Raw genomic sequence first — 10779 nt, 5'->3', positions numbered from 1 at the left:
AAAAAAAAAACCGAAATCAAAATGATATACCTTTGTATGCTTAAATTCAAAATCGGTATTACATTTTCATACGAATAAATAAGTACTACCCACTCGTAATATTCCAAAAACTTTTTGGCAAACATATCGTGCACTTAGGTACTTCACATTTCACCCAGATTGTATTTATAAAAGTCTCATCATAAGCTCCCTTATGCAAACAAAAACAAAAACCCCAAACAAATTCAAAAAAATAAAACACCAACGAATGATACGAATATATAACTTTTGCTATAATCCCCCCAACATTTGTTGACTAGAGTATTAAGCTTAACGTAAACATATTGGGTAAGTTTATTGTTTATTACTCGATCTGTAGGTTTGGTTTAACGATATGGCGATATATATATATATATATATATATATATATATATACGTGTATATGTATATATATTTAAATATATACGAGTCTATGCTTATAATTCTAGATCTACATGCAGTATGAAAAACAAAAAAATACAAAGCAAATCGTACAGAATAATAAACCGCATCGAATCGGAGTAACTTAAATTATAATCTTAGTAAACCGCTCTCTGTTTTTGTAAATCTTAACAAGTTATTAAAATAAAAATTTATTTAAAATCATTCAAATTATTTTCCTTCTTTCGTAATTTGCAATAAAAAAAAATTAAATGAAATAAATGTTGTCCTTTCAACTAGTTAGATAAGTGACCCTAGATAGGTGGCATTGGCATTGTTAGTACCATCCGAAGATGGAGATGTCTTGTCTTGTGCAGCGGGCTGATAATCCTTATTATAGAATCTCTTCGCGAATGAAATGGGACACCCCATCTGCCCTGATGTTATTGTTCTCATCTTGAGCAAGCGTCATTTCTTCGGTTGGATCGGCAGTAGACTCCGGAGTATTACTATTTAGAACTTCGCCGGTCCGAATAAGTCCGATACGGTGCAGTACCTTCTTGGTGTAATCGGGGTTTTTTACAATAATCTCATTTCCTCCAGCATCGGTGAGAATGCGATTGTCGTACTTCAAGAAGTATCCACTTTCATTTGCAATAAACTTAATCTCATCGTCAGTCTCTGAGATCGGGATTTCCTTATCCAATTCCACAGATACTCGTTCATCACGAGCAGCACCAGCAGATTGCTCGATAGTTCTGGTTTGATCTAAAGTTGGTAATGCTGTGAGTAAAGTAGTGGAATCTTTAGTATTAGCTACGGTTGATTTGCCGTCATCAAAACCAGGTAAATCGTTTTGAGCATACTCATTACCTGACTTCTTCTTATCGACAACAGTCTCTCCGACTTCTGACATCCAGGCTTTATCGCAATCAGCGGCACTGTCATTGAGATGTTTATTTACAGCTGCCAATTGTGGCACCTTTTTGTCATCGCTTATTTTTTTTCGCTTAGGCTTCTGACTAATATCCGAATTAGGAGTGCTTTGGCGAAACTTGGCGGAGGCCATATCAGGTGCATTATCAGCTACTTTTGCTCTATCTCCTGGTCTTTTGGACTTTTGATGGATCCTTATGTGATTAACCAGCAAATTCCACTTGGAAAACGGCATGTCACAAACACGACAAATAAATTTTCTCGGATGTTGCCTGGCGTGAACTGTGATATCAGCACGAGTGACCGTTTCCGTTGCATTAGATGCTAGGTTTGTAGTGACGTTAGGCAATGAGTCTCTTGAATTATTGGATTCCATAAGCTTCATCAAGCTAGCTTTGACTGCACCGACATCACATTCGGAGCTAGTATTATCCATGACTAGTTTGTGATTCCGATGCATGTGGTGGTTCATGGCCACAAATTGAGTGAAAGTGGCGGAACATTGCTTGCATTGGAAGCTCCGCTGTGAGGTGCACATTTTTGGGACCTTGGCGGCACTCTGGTGTGGAGTCGTCGAATGATCTGATTTAGTTTTAGCAACTTTGCGTGGTCGTAAGAAATAGCGGCCAGTGGTTCCTTTCGTCGAAGTATTTCCGGATCCCGTAGACGGGTATTGTCTCTTCAGTGGGACGGTGGTCAATGTCTGGCCCTCATCTGTATTAAGAGCATATTTTTTATCTAACAAACGAATTAAGCTCGTTTTCACTTGATCTACATTGTGTTCCAAGCGATCTAACCAGTTGACTAAACTCGTGCAACGTAAGCAAACATAATCCTCTTTACAAATAATGATCGTGAAACCCTCACCCACTAACTGGGCCAATTTATTTGGAAATCCCGTAGATGTTCGCATGGTGTACATTTCGGTCAGAGGCGTTGAAGACTCACAGGGATCGTCACATACAAAACAGCGGACGACTTCACTGCCAGTGGAGTCTAGATTCGTGGCAATTTTCATTTCACCAGATCTGTCGCTGGCGACTCCAGTCTTCCGACCAGAGGTTCTTACAGCTCTTAAATTACTCATATTGGCAGATGCCTACTTGGCTTTTCAGCGGTTGGATTGTCGCTATAATTAAAAGATTTTATTTCAAAGGAGCACACATTATAATTTTGATTTCAATTGTGGTACGTACGGATGGAGGGGCGTGCCTTAAGCTGCAAAGTTATAGTTCACGTTGATGCAGGATTGTTGATAGTCTGACTTACATATGCAAATCCTGGGAAATTTTAATACAGTAACCGTTTTTGTAAGGGAGAAGTTCAGAATAAAAATGAAATTGTGTTTCCTTCAAGGGGAATTTTTCGAAATCATTAAGAGCAACTAAACTTTGCTTATTTTCTGAAACTTGAAACAGTCGGTTTATTGGCGTACAAGTGTTGGCCAACTAGAATAGTTAACAAAATTGTCGGAGCTTAAGATGAGGTTCTTGAAGGAAATATTTGCTAGATATTTACTTAAGCTACTCGGGATTAAAACAGCCTTAAGGTACATAAATTTGATTTCAGACAAAAGGGAAAAATTTTAATAATTCTACTTCGGAAGCACCTTGCTTTATTGGCTACCTTATTTGGAACTAACAAAAAAAAATATATTTATTTTTTTGGGGAACATAGCTAAAAGTAGCTATTTCCGGCTAAAGAGTTTTCAAATATTGAGATGGTGTTGGAGATGACACAAATCAGTGCTGCCACACTTCAAAGATGAACACGTGGTTTTTAAAAACAATTCTGGTAACGCCATAACCGAAAAAAAAAACCAAAAGGGTTTTAGCTGCTCGAAATTTCAGTGCTGAAAAGTTTTAAACGGAGGAATGTGGTGTGGTGTTGAGTGTTAGTAATAGCATTTTTTTTTTTTTATTATGGCAATGGTATTGTATACTAAGCTCAGTCAAGTATTCGTATCTAAGGGTCCTCTATATTTATCCTCGTTTTTGCTGTATATTCAATAATAAAATCAAATCGTTTTTTTTACAGGATGAGAGAAATAAAGTTAATTGATTAACTTAATGTTTTTATAATAAAACAAAAGTATTTGTCTCTTGAAGTCTTTCTATTATGTCTATAACCAATTTTTCGCACACAATTTATTCGTACAGTGCACATAAACCCGTATTTTTGGTAGGAAAATGACCCATCACAAATGTTTTTAATATTTTGTTGTTCCCCCCTTTGCAGCTATGACTGCTTTCAATCGTTGTTGCATGCTTTTGACCAAATTCGAAGTGTCCTTTGTACTAATTTTAGAAATTTTAAAAGAATCCTTGGATGTTATGTTTCCGAATTCTTTTCTCAAGCAAATTCCACACGAGACTGTGGTGGAAACTTTAACTGTTTGCAGTGGTAAATAAACCACTCCTAAACACTATAAGCGGTGTGCTTGGGATCATTATTCTGCTGGAAAATAAAAAGTTTTTGGATCCAAATCAAGTTTTATAGCACTGGCGTGTAAGTTCTCTTCCAAAATGCTTCTGTATACGCGTTGATTCATTTTCTGAACAATAAAAACTATTTGAGTAGCTCCAGCTGCGGATATACAGCCCCAAACCATCACATTTGCCCCGCCATGTTTTACTATGGGTATACAGTTTTTTGCCTTCATGGCCTTATTAATTTTTTGCCATACTTTTGGTGGTTTGTCGACTCCGAAAATATGATTTGTTTCGTCAGTAAAACTTACATTTTCTCAAAAGGAGTTTGATTCCTTTAAATAAAGTTTAGCGCACTTCAGCCTCTTTTTAGACCTTTGGAAAAAGGGTATATTACTTTTGGTCAGAAGTGTGCCACGCATACATAGAAGGAAGCATTTTCGACCATATAAAGGATATATATTCTTAATCAGCACGACGAGACGAGTTCAAATAGCGATGTCCGTCCATCCGTCTGGATCTGCGCAAACTCCTCTGACCGTAAGAGCTACAGAGCTGAAATTTTGCACGTAGGCTTGTATATACTGCAGGAGTTGTATATCTCGGATTCAGCCGGATCGGACCACTATATCATATAGCTCCCATTTAAACGCCAAAGGTACGAACAATGACTTTTCTCATTAACTTCGTTATTTTCTGAGCTATTGTTGTGAAACTAATATTAGAGAGTTTATTCTGCCTATAAACGACTGTGCCAAATTTGATCAAGATCGGATGACTGACTATATCATATAGCTCCCATAGGAACGATCGGTCGAAAACAGTGACTTTGATCAATAAGTTCCTTATTTAACATGGTAAGATTGTAGGCCTTCCAATAGACTTTTTCCTCTTTGACGACTTTAGGTAAGAGCAGATTAACAAAATAAACTTCGGCGCGGTCAAAGTTATCCCCGGCCCTGTGGTTTTTGTTCGTCTTGGATATGTAGTGGTTACAACGAGCAACTCTATCGTGATATCCATCCTTATGCAGTTGCAGATAGTCTGAGGACGGACATCTTTTTCATTTTATCGTGAACACTTTTGCATAGTTATGTCGAGGTCATTTTTGGATTTTGGCCGACAGAAGCTACTATACTGCGTTGATCTCGTGGTGTTCCATGATTGGTGCCAATTTAAATTGAAGTCTTAATAATACTTTGTCGGATGTGTCCTATCCACTAATCTGCCTATTTTCTGAAAACTAGCACTTTCCAAAATGAATTAATTTGCTGTAACATTTTTGCAGTTACAACTAAAAAAACTTCGAATAGCGCGATCTCGAGGTCACAACTTATAGATTGTGCAAGGGGGGTGCATGTAAATTAGCAGAGCGACACTAGACACATTGCTGCAGCTAAAAATTGTCGTTTTTTTGTGAACTTTCGATTTTTAATAGAAAAAAAATCTAGAAATTTAAGACTCTAACATTTCATCCAAATTTTCGTGCCAGTCTTCAGTACGGTGTACTCCCAAGCAGTTGTAATACCAAATTTCCTTTTTACTTAACATTGGCAACACTTAAGTTATACTCTGTCAGAGCCTTTCAATCTCCAACGTATTGTTTCCGTTTAATTCGAAAACGTCAAAGTCCTGTTAGCTGATCATAAATTATGTGCCAAACAGATCTTTTTCCTTTGCGACAATTTTAGTTGTCGGACCTTCGAATTTATCCTTTAAACCTTTTGTAGACCACAGTACTCTTTGTAAGTTACGCAAGTTCATTCTGGCATGAATAGCAGTTGTTAGTATGATGATGACGATGGATCTTCCCAAATAATTGGAATTGGTGACCCATTTTGTTACGTGCATTAAGTCCAGCGTTCGAATTGTCTTGCATTTGAGCGACTGTCTTGAACTTTTGAGAGTTAAGGAATCTATCACAAACAAGAACCATAGAAGTTGTAGTCAGTACTCTGACAAATGAATGTGCACATATGTATGTATGTATGTATGTATATACATATATAGGAAAGATTTACCACTCACCTCGATATATATATCCTTCGGCATTGTTCTTCTAAATTTAAGAAAGGTAAAATCAAATAGAAATCTCAAATAGAGAGAGGTATTCCTCTTCAAATTTAGCAACCAAATGGTGGCCAACAACGTAAAATGAGGTACAGTAGAATATGGTTTTAACGACTCCGCTCATAACGTCCATCCGGTTATAGCGACTAAAGTTCGAAGAGTGATTGGTTGGTCTCAATACAAACTTCTATAAAAGGGCCTCCGGTTAGTACGTCTTCCGGATAAAACGATGAAAATAGTCGGTCCCTTGAGCGTTGTTATAACCGGTTTCTACTGTAACTAGTCTCACAACGTATTTGGTGGGCAAAGATGATTTCGCATTGATTCTAGAACTTCCCATATTAATTTGTTAAATGCAGATTACATTGCAAAAATAATACAAAGCGCACAAATCATTAAATTATTTAAACAAGTCTCCAAGAATATTCATAATCAAATATACTTGCAACGCCGCCCAATCGAGCTGGAGAAGACACAGAGCGATTGCTTATGACCAACATTAATGACAAAATTCTTACTCATCTAGAGATGAGCCAGGTAGCTAAAGCTCTGACTATTTTACGAAAATTTGTCCAGAAGATCAGTCTGCCAATGTTATCAATATGCTGAAGTTGCTCCGAGTTGAGCCGAAGTTAGCTTCTTTCATATTTTATCCAAATAAAATGAGCACTTGCTCAGTTTTTACTCAGTCCTCAACATAAAATTTGTACGAAAAAATGTTGCATACTTCCAGGCTGAAAATAAAGCAGTACAAAGCAGTGCATAAAAAATTGCTAAAATTTCAAGAAGAGTTCAATGGCTGTTGGTTTTGTTTTGAAATTCCAAATTGAGTTTGAGATGGGAGGAATTGTGAAATTGAAACTTGCAATTTATCGAAAATCGAAATTCAAATAAAATGGAGATAAAACAAAACAATTTTACTCTCTATTTTACAATTTGTTCTTCTTCTTCCCTCATTCCCAAAGCAAAGCAACACACGCATACACATACACTTTATGTAGCGTTGCATCTGTGTGTGTATGCATGTACTCTGTTGATGACGAAGGACTTAGTAGACAGCAAGCAGCGCTGCCGACAGAGCTGGGAGCAGAGCCGATTACACAGGCCGACATGATTTTTGCTGACGTTAACTTGAGAGGTGTTCTTAACTAATTCGGGTACGCTGATTCTAACTGCATACTTGGTTTTTGTCCATCACGTCTAGATTTTGTGAAATCTGGAGATCTGGGGTTGAAAAAAAGGCACCCAAAAGTATACTATAGAAAGTTTGAAACAAAAATTTTCAACTTTTTTTACGGATTTTAGAATATTTTGTGTAAGAAAATTAGTTCTTGTTTGCACATATAACTAATATACAATTTGTAAGACGCAGCAAATTCCCACAATTCTTTAAAATTTAAAAGCAGACAATGTTTGAAATCCCTATAGCATACTTTTTGGTTGAAATTTTACTCATTATAGAACTATATCCGGAGTGTAAGATATTATCCATTATAACAAAGAAATAACTCTTTGATATTTTGTAAATTCCTTTTTAATCAAGCCTAATATATTAATAGGATAAAATAATAATGTTTTTAGTACAATATTATGCTTATATCATGGAAAAATATATTGCAAATTAGGTCATTTTGAATAATTTGAACGCATTTTTTTCGAAATCCTGACGTGATGGAGAAAAACTAAGTACAGGGCCGTGATTAGCAGCCCCCAATTACTATAGGAGACCTATTGAACTTCAAACACTTTTTCATGACCTCAAAAATGTCGGCCTGTGTTATTATATTGACTGTAACTTGTGTCATATTTATCCGATCACATTCAAATTTTGGGATCTGGGGTTTTATATCTTATATTATCACATATGTAAATTTCATAGCATACTCGATTTTTATTATGAAAATGTTTCTTCTAGTTCTTTTAGAGCTATATGATATAGTGGTCCGATCCTGATGGTTTTCATACTTTATTTTTCCCGGGTAATAAAAACCCCGAAAAAAAATTTCAGCCCGATAACTCTTAAGACGGCTGAGTAAAACGCATACGCACAGACGGACGGACAGACGGATATGGCTATATCAACTCAGCTTCTCATGCTGATCAAGAATATATATACTTTATTGGGTCGGAAACGTCTCCTTCTGTGCGTTACAAACATCTGATCAATTTTTAATACCCTCTGTAAGGGTATAATTAGGATAATTCCTGATTGTAAAATTCAGGAAGGAATTACTGAATTCCAACAGTATGCAGACAAGTGTCGAGGAAAGAATTTTCATCCGCCACAGTGAAACATTGATAAATATTTTTCATTTACGGGGCAGGAGTCTTCGCTAACTTGACCAGCGATATAAATAGTACAAAACCAGGTCCTTAACCAGGCACTTTGTGCTAGTGTACTGTATAAAACTATATAGAATACTAGTGCAATATATAATTAAGCAGCAGACGAGTGTGATTCTAATTGTTAGCATTGGTAGATTTTTAAGAAACAAAAGAAACTCCATCCAATTGTGAAAGCTTTTGATGCTTTTCGGGAACAGATTGAATCTAAACAATTTCTGTCTTAATGGTCGTTACATATTTTTTTGTAGATTGTTAATCAATCTTTCTTTTCTAAAATCATTTTCGTTAGGCTTACAATTAGACATTTTAAAACAAATGGCAACCAGAATATTTAACCTGATGAGAAATAATAAGATAAACCGTTTATTGTAATTTGTATAATATCTAGGAATATATATTTATATATATACGCTTATATTAAATCTACATGTTCATTACGGGAGTTATAGTGCAGACTAAACAGAATAAAACCGCAAATAATCAAAATTCGAAAACTAATTTAGTTAAAGAACTATCACGATTTATGAATTTGAAATAGTTACATAAATATCAGTAAGCTTAAAGAATGTGTCATACATATGTATATGTTTGCACTTAAATGAATGATTAAAAAACAAATTTTTTTAACCGAGAGTTTAAACACAAATATATTAGGTATAATGTCAACCCATTTAATAATAGGCTGCGACCTATAATAATTAATATTTAATTCTATTCCTGCTTCGTGGAGGGATTAGTCTCGCTCTCCTTGAACAAAATTTCTTGGATTTTGGATCGCACATAGAGTTTTCGATTAAGCGACAATTGCCGCATAATGGGTACCAAGCTGAGGGCAAAATAGTAGTCATCATCTTTGGAGTGCTCGTCGTTGTTCTGCTGAATAATATAGGTCAATTGTTCGCTGACTGAAGTCAAACGGTCTATTGACTGTTCCAGATTGTTCTTCAGCGATTTTGCCGAGTTTGAGGATGAAGTGGAGACCACAGTGGTCACCATTGGAGTTCCAACGCTAGCACTGGCACTCTGGGATCTGCTTATACTGCTAGTGGGATTAAGTACAGTTGTCACTTTTTCACTAGTGTCTATCATTTCCTCCTCTACGACTTGAATAGGACTGTAGCAGAGCGGATCCTCATTGTAGATAATGTCCTTAATATCTTCGCCGATTTCATCGCCTTGATCGTAATCCTCCCACTTTTGCGGCAACGTTCCCACTTCCGTGGCAGAAGAAGTGTTGGCTTCCAGCGATACTTTTGGCTTGGCCACACGCAACGACGGCAAACTCTGCTTGGCTTTGGTTATACGCACAGTTTTCTCTGAAAGAGAAAAAAAACGAAAACGATGTATTGAATGGAAATAACTTCAGCGATGGACGATAGTTTATTCACGTTATTGCCCTCCACTTGCGCGCCAAATAAATACGAAACATTTGCGATGAATGGAATTGCGTATTCAAGGAACCCTGTTTGTTGGCTTTACCTTTCTTGATTGTGACCGGAGTACGCGGCTTCTGTGATTGTATTGGACTAACTACGACCTCGTCGCTGTGTTTGTGACGCAAGTGAGTCCACAAATTTGTTGTGTTGTTTCCCTTTAAATTGCTGGACATGCCCCCACGCGATATATTATTGCCACAGTAGCGGCATATTGCAAAATTCTCGCACTCTTCATTCACATCGTAATGCTGCCACACAGAGCTAATTCGAACTTTAGGCATATTGGCAATGTGATTTTGAAATGAGAATTAAACAATAAACCAATTTTCCACAAGCAAAAAGAAAAATTGTGACCCAGTGTGGATAAACACTTAAGTGTACACAGTGTTGGAAAACGATTTTTTTTTTAGCCATACATACATACATATATATGCAAACAAAATAAAAGAAAAGAATCGGTAATAAAATTCTATAAATAGAAGAATAAATGCCCTTGCACAGCTATATTATACTAACATATGAAATTTGCATATTGCAAATTGATGTATTGTTTGTTTGATGTCCATTCACCTCCCTTGCGATGACAGACATTGCCCCGTGTCCGTGCCGTGTCCACCCACCCATCTTTATCTACAACATTATCCGGAGCACGCGTGGCAATGAGGGTGACGTGCGTGAATTAATCTCAAAAATACAAAAGTATCTTACCGTTATGCGGTGTGTGAAGGCACCTGTGGCGGAGCAGGCTACCTGTTCCTGTTTTCCCACTGTAGGACAACAAATCGCCACAAGTTTTGCAGCAAGCATAGGGTTCAATCCGGTCATCACACGAAACTAAATTAAAAAATCTCCAAACGCAACTTTTTGTATTTCTTGGCTCAACCAGTTTACATCTTTTGTCGCCCGACTTGAGGAGACTTCTCAATTCGGATTTCTTCTCTACATGCATCGCTATCCGCTTTAATCACAATTTAATCAAAATTTAAGAAGTTAGCACACAAACAACACCAAAAGCAAAATAAAAAATATCACGATATAAGTCACGCACAAAACAGTGTGGTAAAACTTCTTTCAGGAAAACAGCGATAACTACAAGTTTTGAATAATATAAGCAAAACTTTCCTCGAGGAAGCCGAATTTAAACATTTAAATCGAAATTTGTT

General features: G+C 36.6%; 2 protein-coding genes across 3 annotated transcripts; both read right to left on the bottom strand.

The window, feature by feature from the left end:
• Nucleotides 1–595: 595 nt before the first annotated feature.
• Nucleotides 596–2980, bottom strand: LOC137575436 (uncharacterized). The gene is made up of 3 exons (XM_068288015.1): nucleotides 2532–2980; nucleotides 1273–2464; nucleotides 596–1182 (listed from the first exon to the last, which is right to left on the bottom strand). The coding sequence occupies exons 2-3, from the start codon at nucleotides 2420–2422 to the stop codon at nucleotides 794–796; spliced, it is 1539 nt and encodes a 512-aa protein (XP_068144116.1). The 5' UTR covers nucleotides 2423–2464; nucleotides 2532–2980; the 3' UTR covers nucleotides 596–793.
• A 5698-nt stretch (nucleotides 2981–8678) lies between these two features.
• BEAF-32 (Boundary element-associated factor of 32kD) lies at nucleotides 8679–10732 on the bottom strand. 2 transcript variants are annotated; one of them, XM_068287777.1, is made up of 2 exons: nucleotides 10325–10732; nucleotides 8679–9496 (listed from the first exon to the last, which is right to left on the bottom strand). In XM_068287777.1, the coding sequence occupies exons 1-2, from the start codon at nucleotides 10563–10565 to the stop codon at nucleotides 8892–8894; spliced, it is 846 nt and encodes a 281-aa protein (XP_068143878.1). In that variant the 5' UTR covers nucleotides 10566–10732; the 3' UTR covers nucleotides 8679–8891. The 2 variants fall into 2 exon arrangements, with proteins under 2 accessions (XP_068143878.1, XP_068143879.1); XM_068287778.1 differs by lacking the exon at nucleotides 10325–10732 and adding an exon at nucleotides 9660–9981.
• Nucleotides 10733–10779: the final 47 nt, after the last annotated feature.

The sequence above is a fragment of the Drosophila tropicalis genome, unplaced genomic scaffold (genome assembly GCF_018151085.1).
Source record: "Drosophila tropicalis isolate 14030-0801.00 unplaced genomic scaffold, ASM1815108v1 contig_573, whole genome shotgun sequence".
Lineage (NCBI taxonomy): Eukaryota > Metazoa > Arthropoda > Insecta > Diptera > Drosophilidae > Drosophila > Drosophila tropicalis.
Note: the sequence above shows the minus strand (reverse complement) of the source record. Positions and strands in the feature narration are given on the sequence as shown.

Coding starts and splice junctions, on each gene's coding strand:
- LOC137575436 (XM_068288015.1), bottom strand. CDS start 2,422: ATGAGTAATTTAAGAGCTGTAAGAACCTCTGGTCGGAAGACTGGAGTC. Junction 1,183..1,272: donor TGTCGATAAGAAGAAGTCAG/GTAATGAGTATG, acceptor CTTTACTCACAG/CATTACCAACTTTAGATCAA.
- BEAF-32 (XM_068287777.1), bottom strand. CDS start 10,565: ATGCATGTAGAGAAGAAATCCGAATTGAGAAGTCTCCTCAAGTCGGGC. Junction 9,497..10,324: donor CCTTCACACACCGCATAACG/GTAAGATACTTT, acceptor TTTCTCTTTCAG/AGAAAACTGTGCGTATAACC.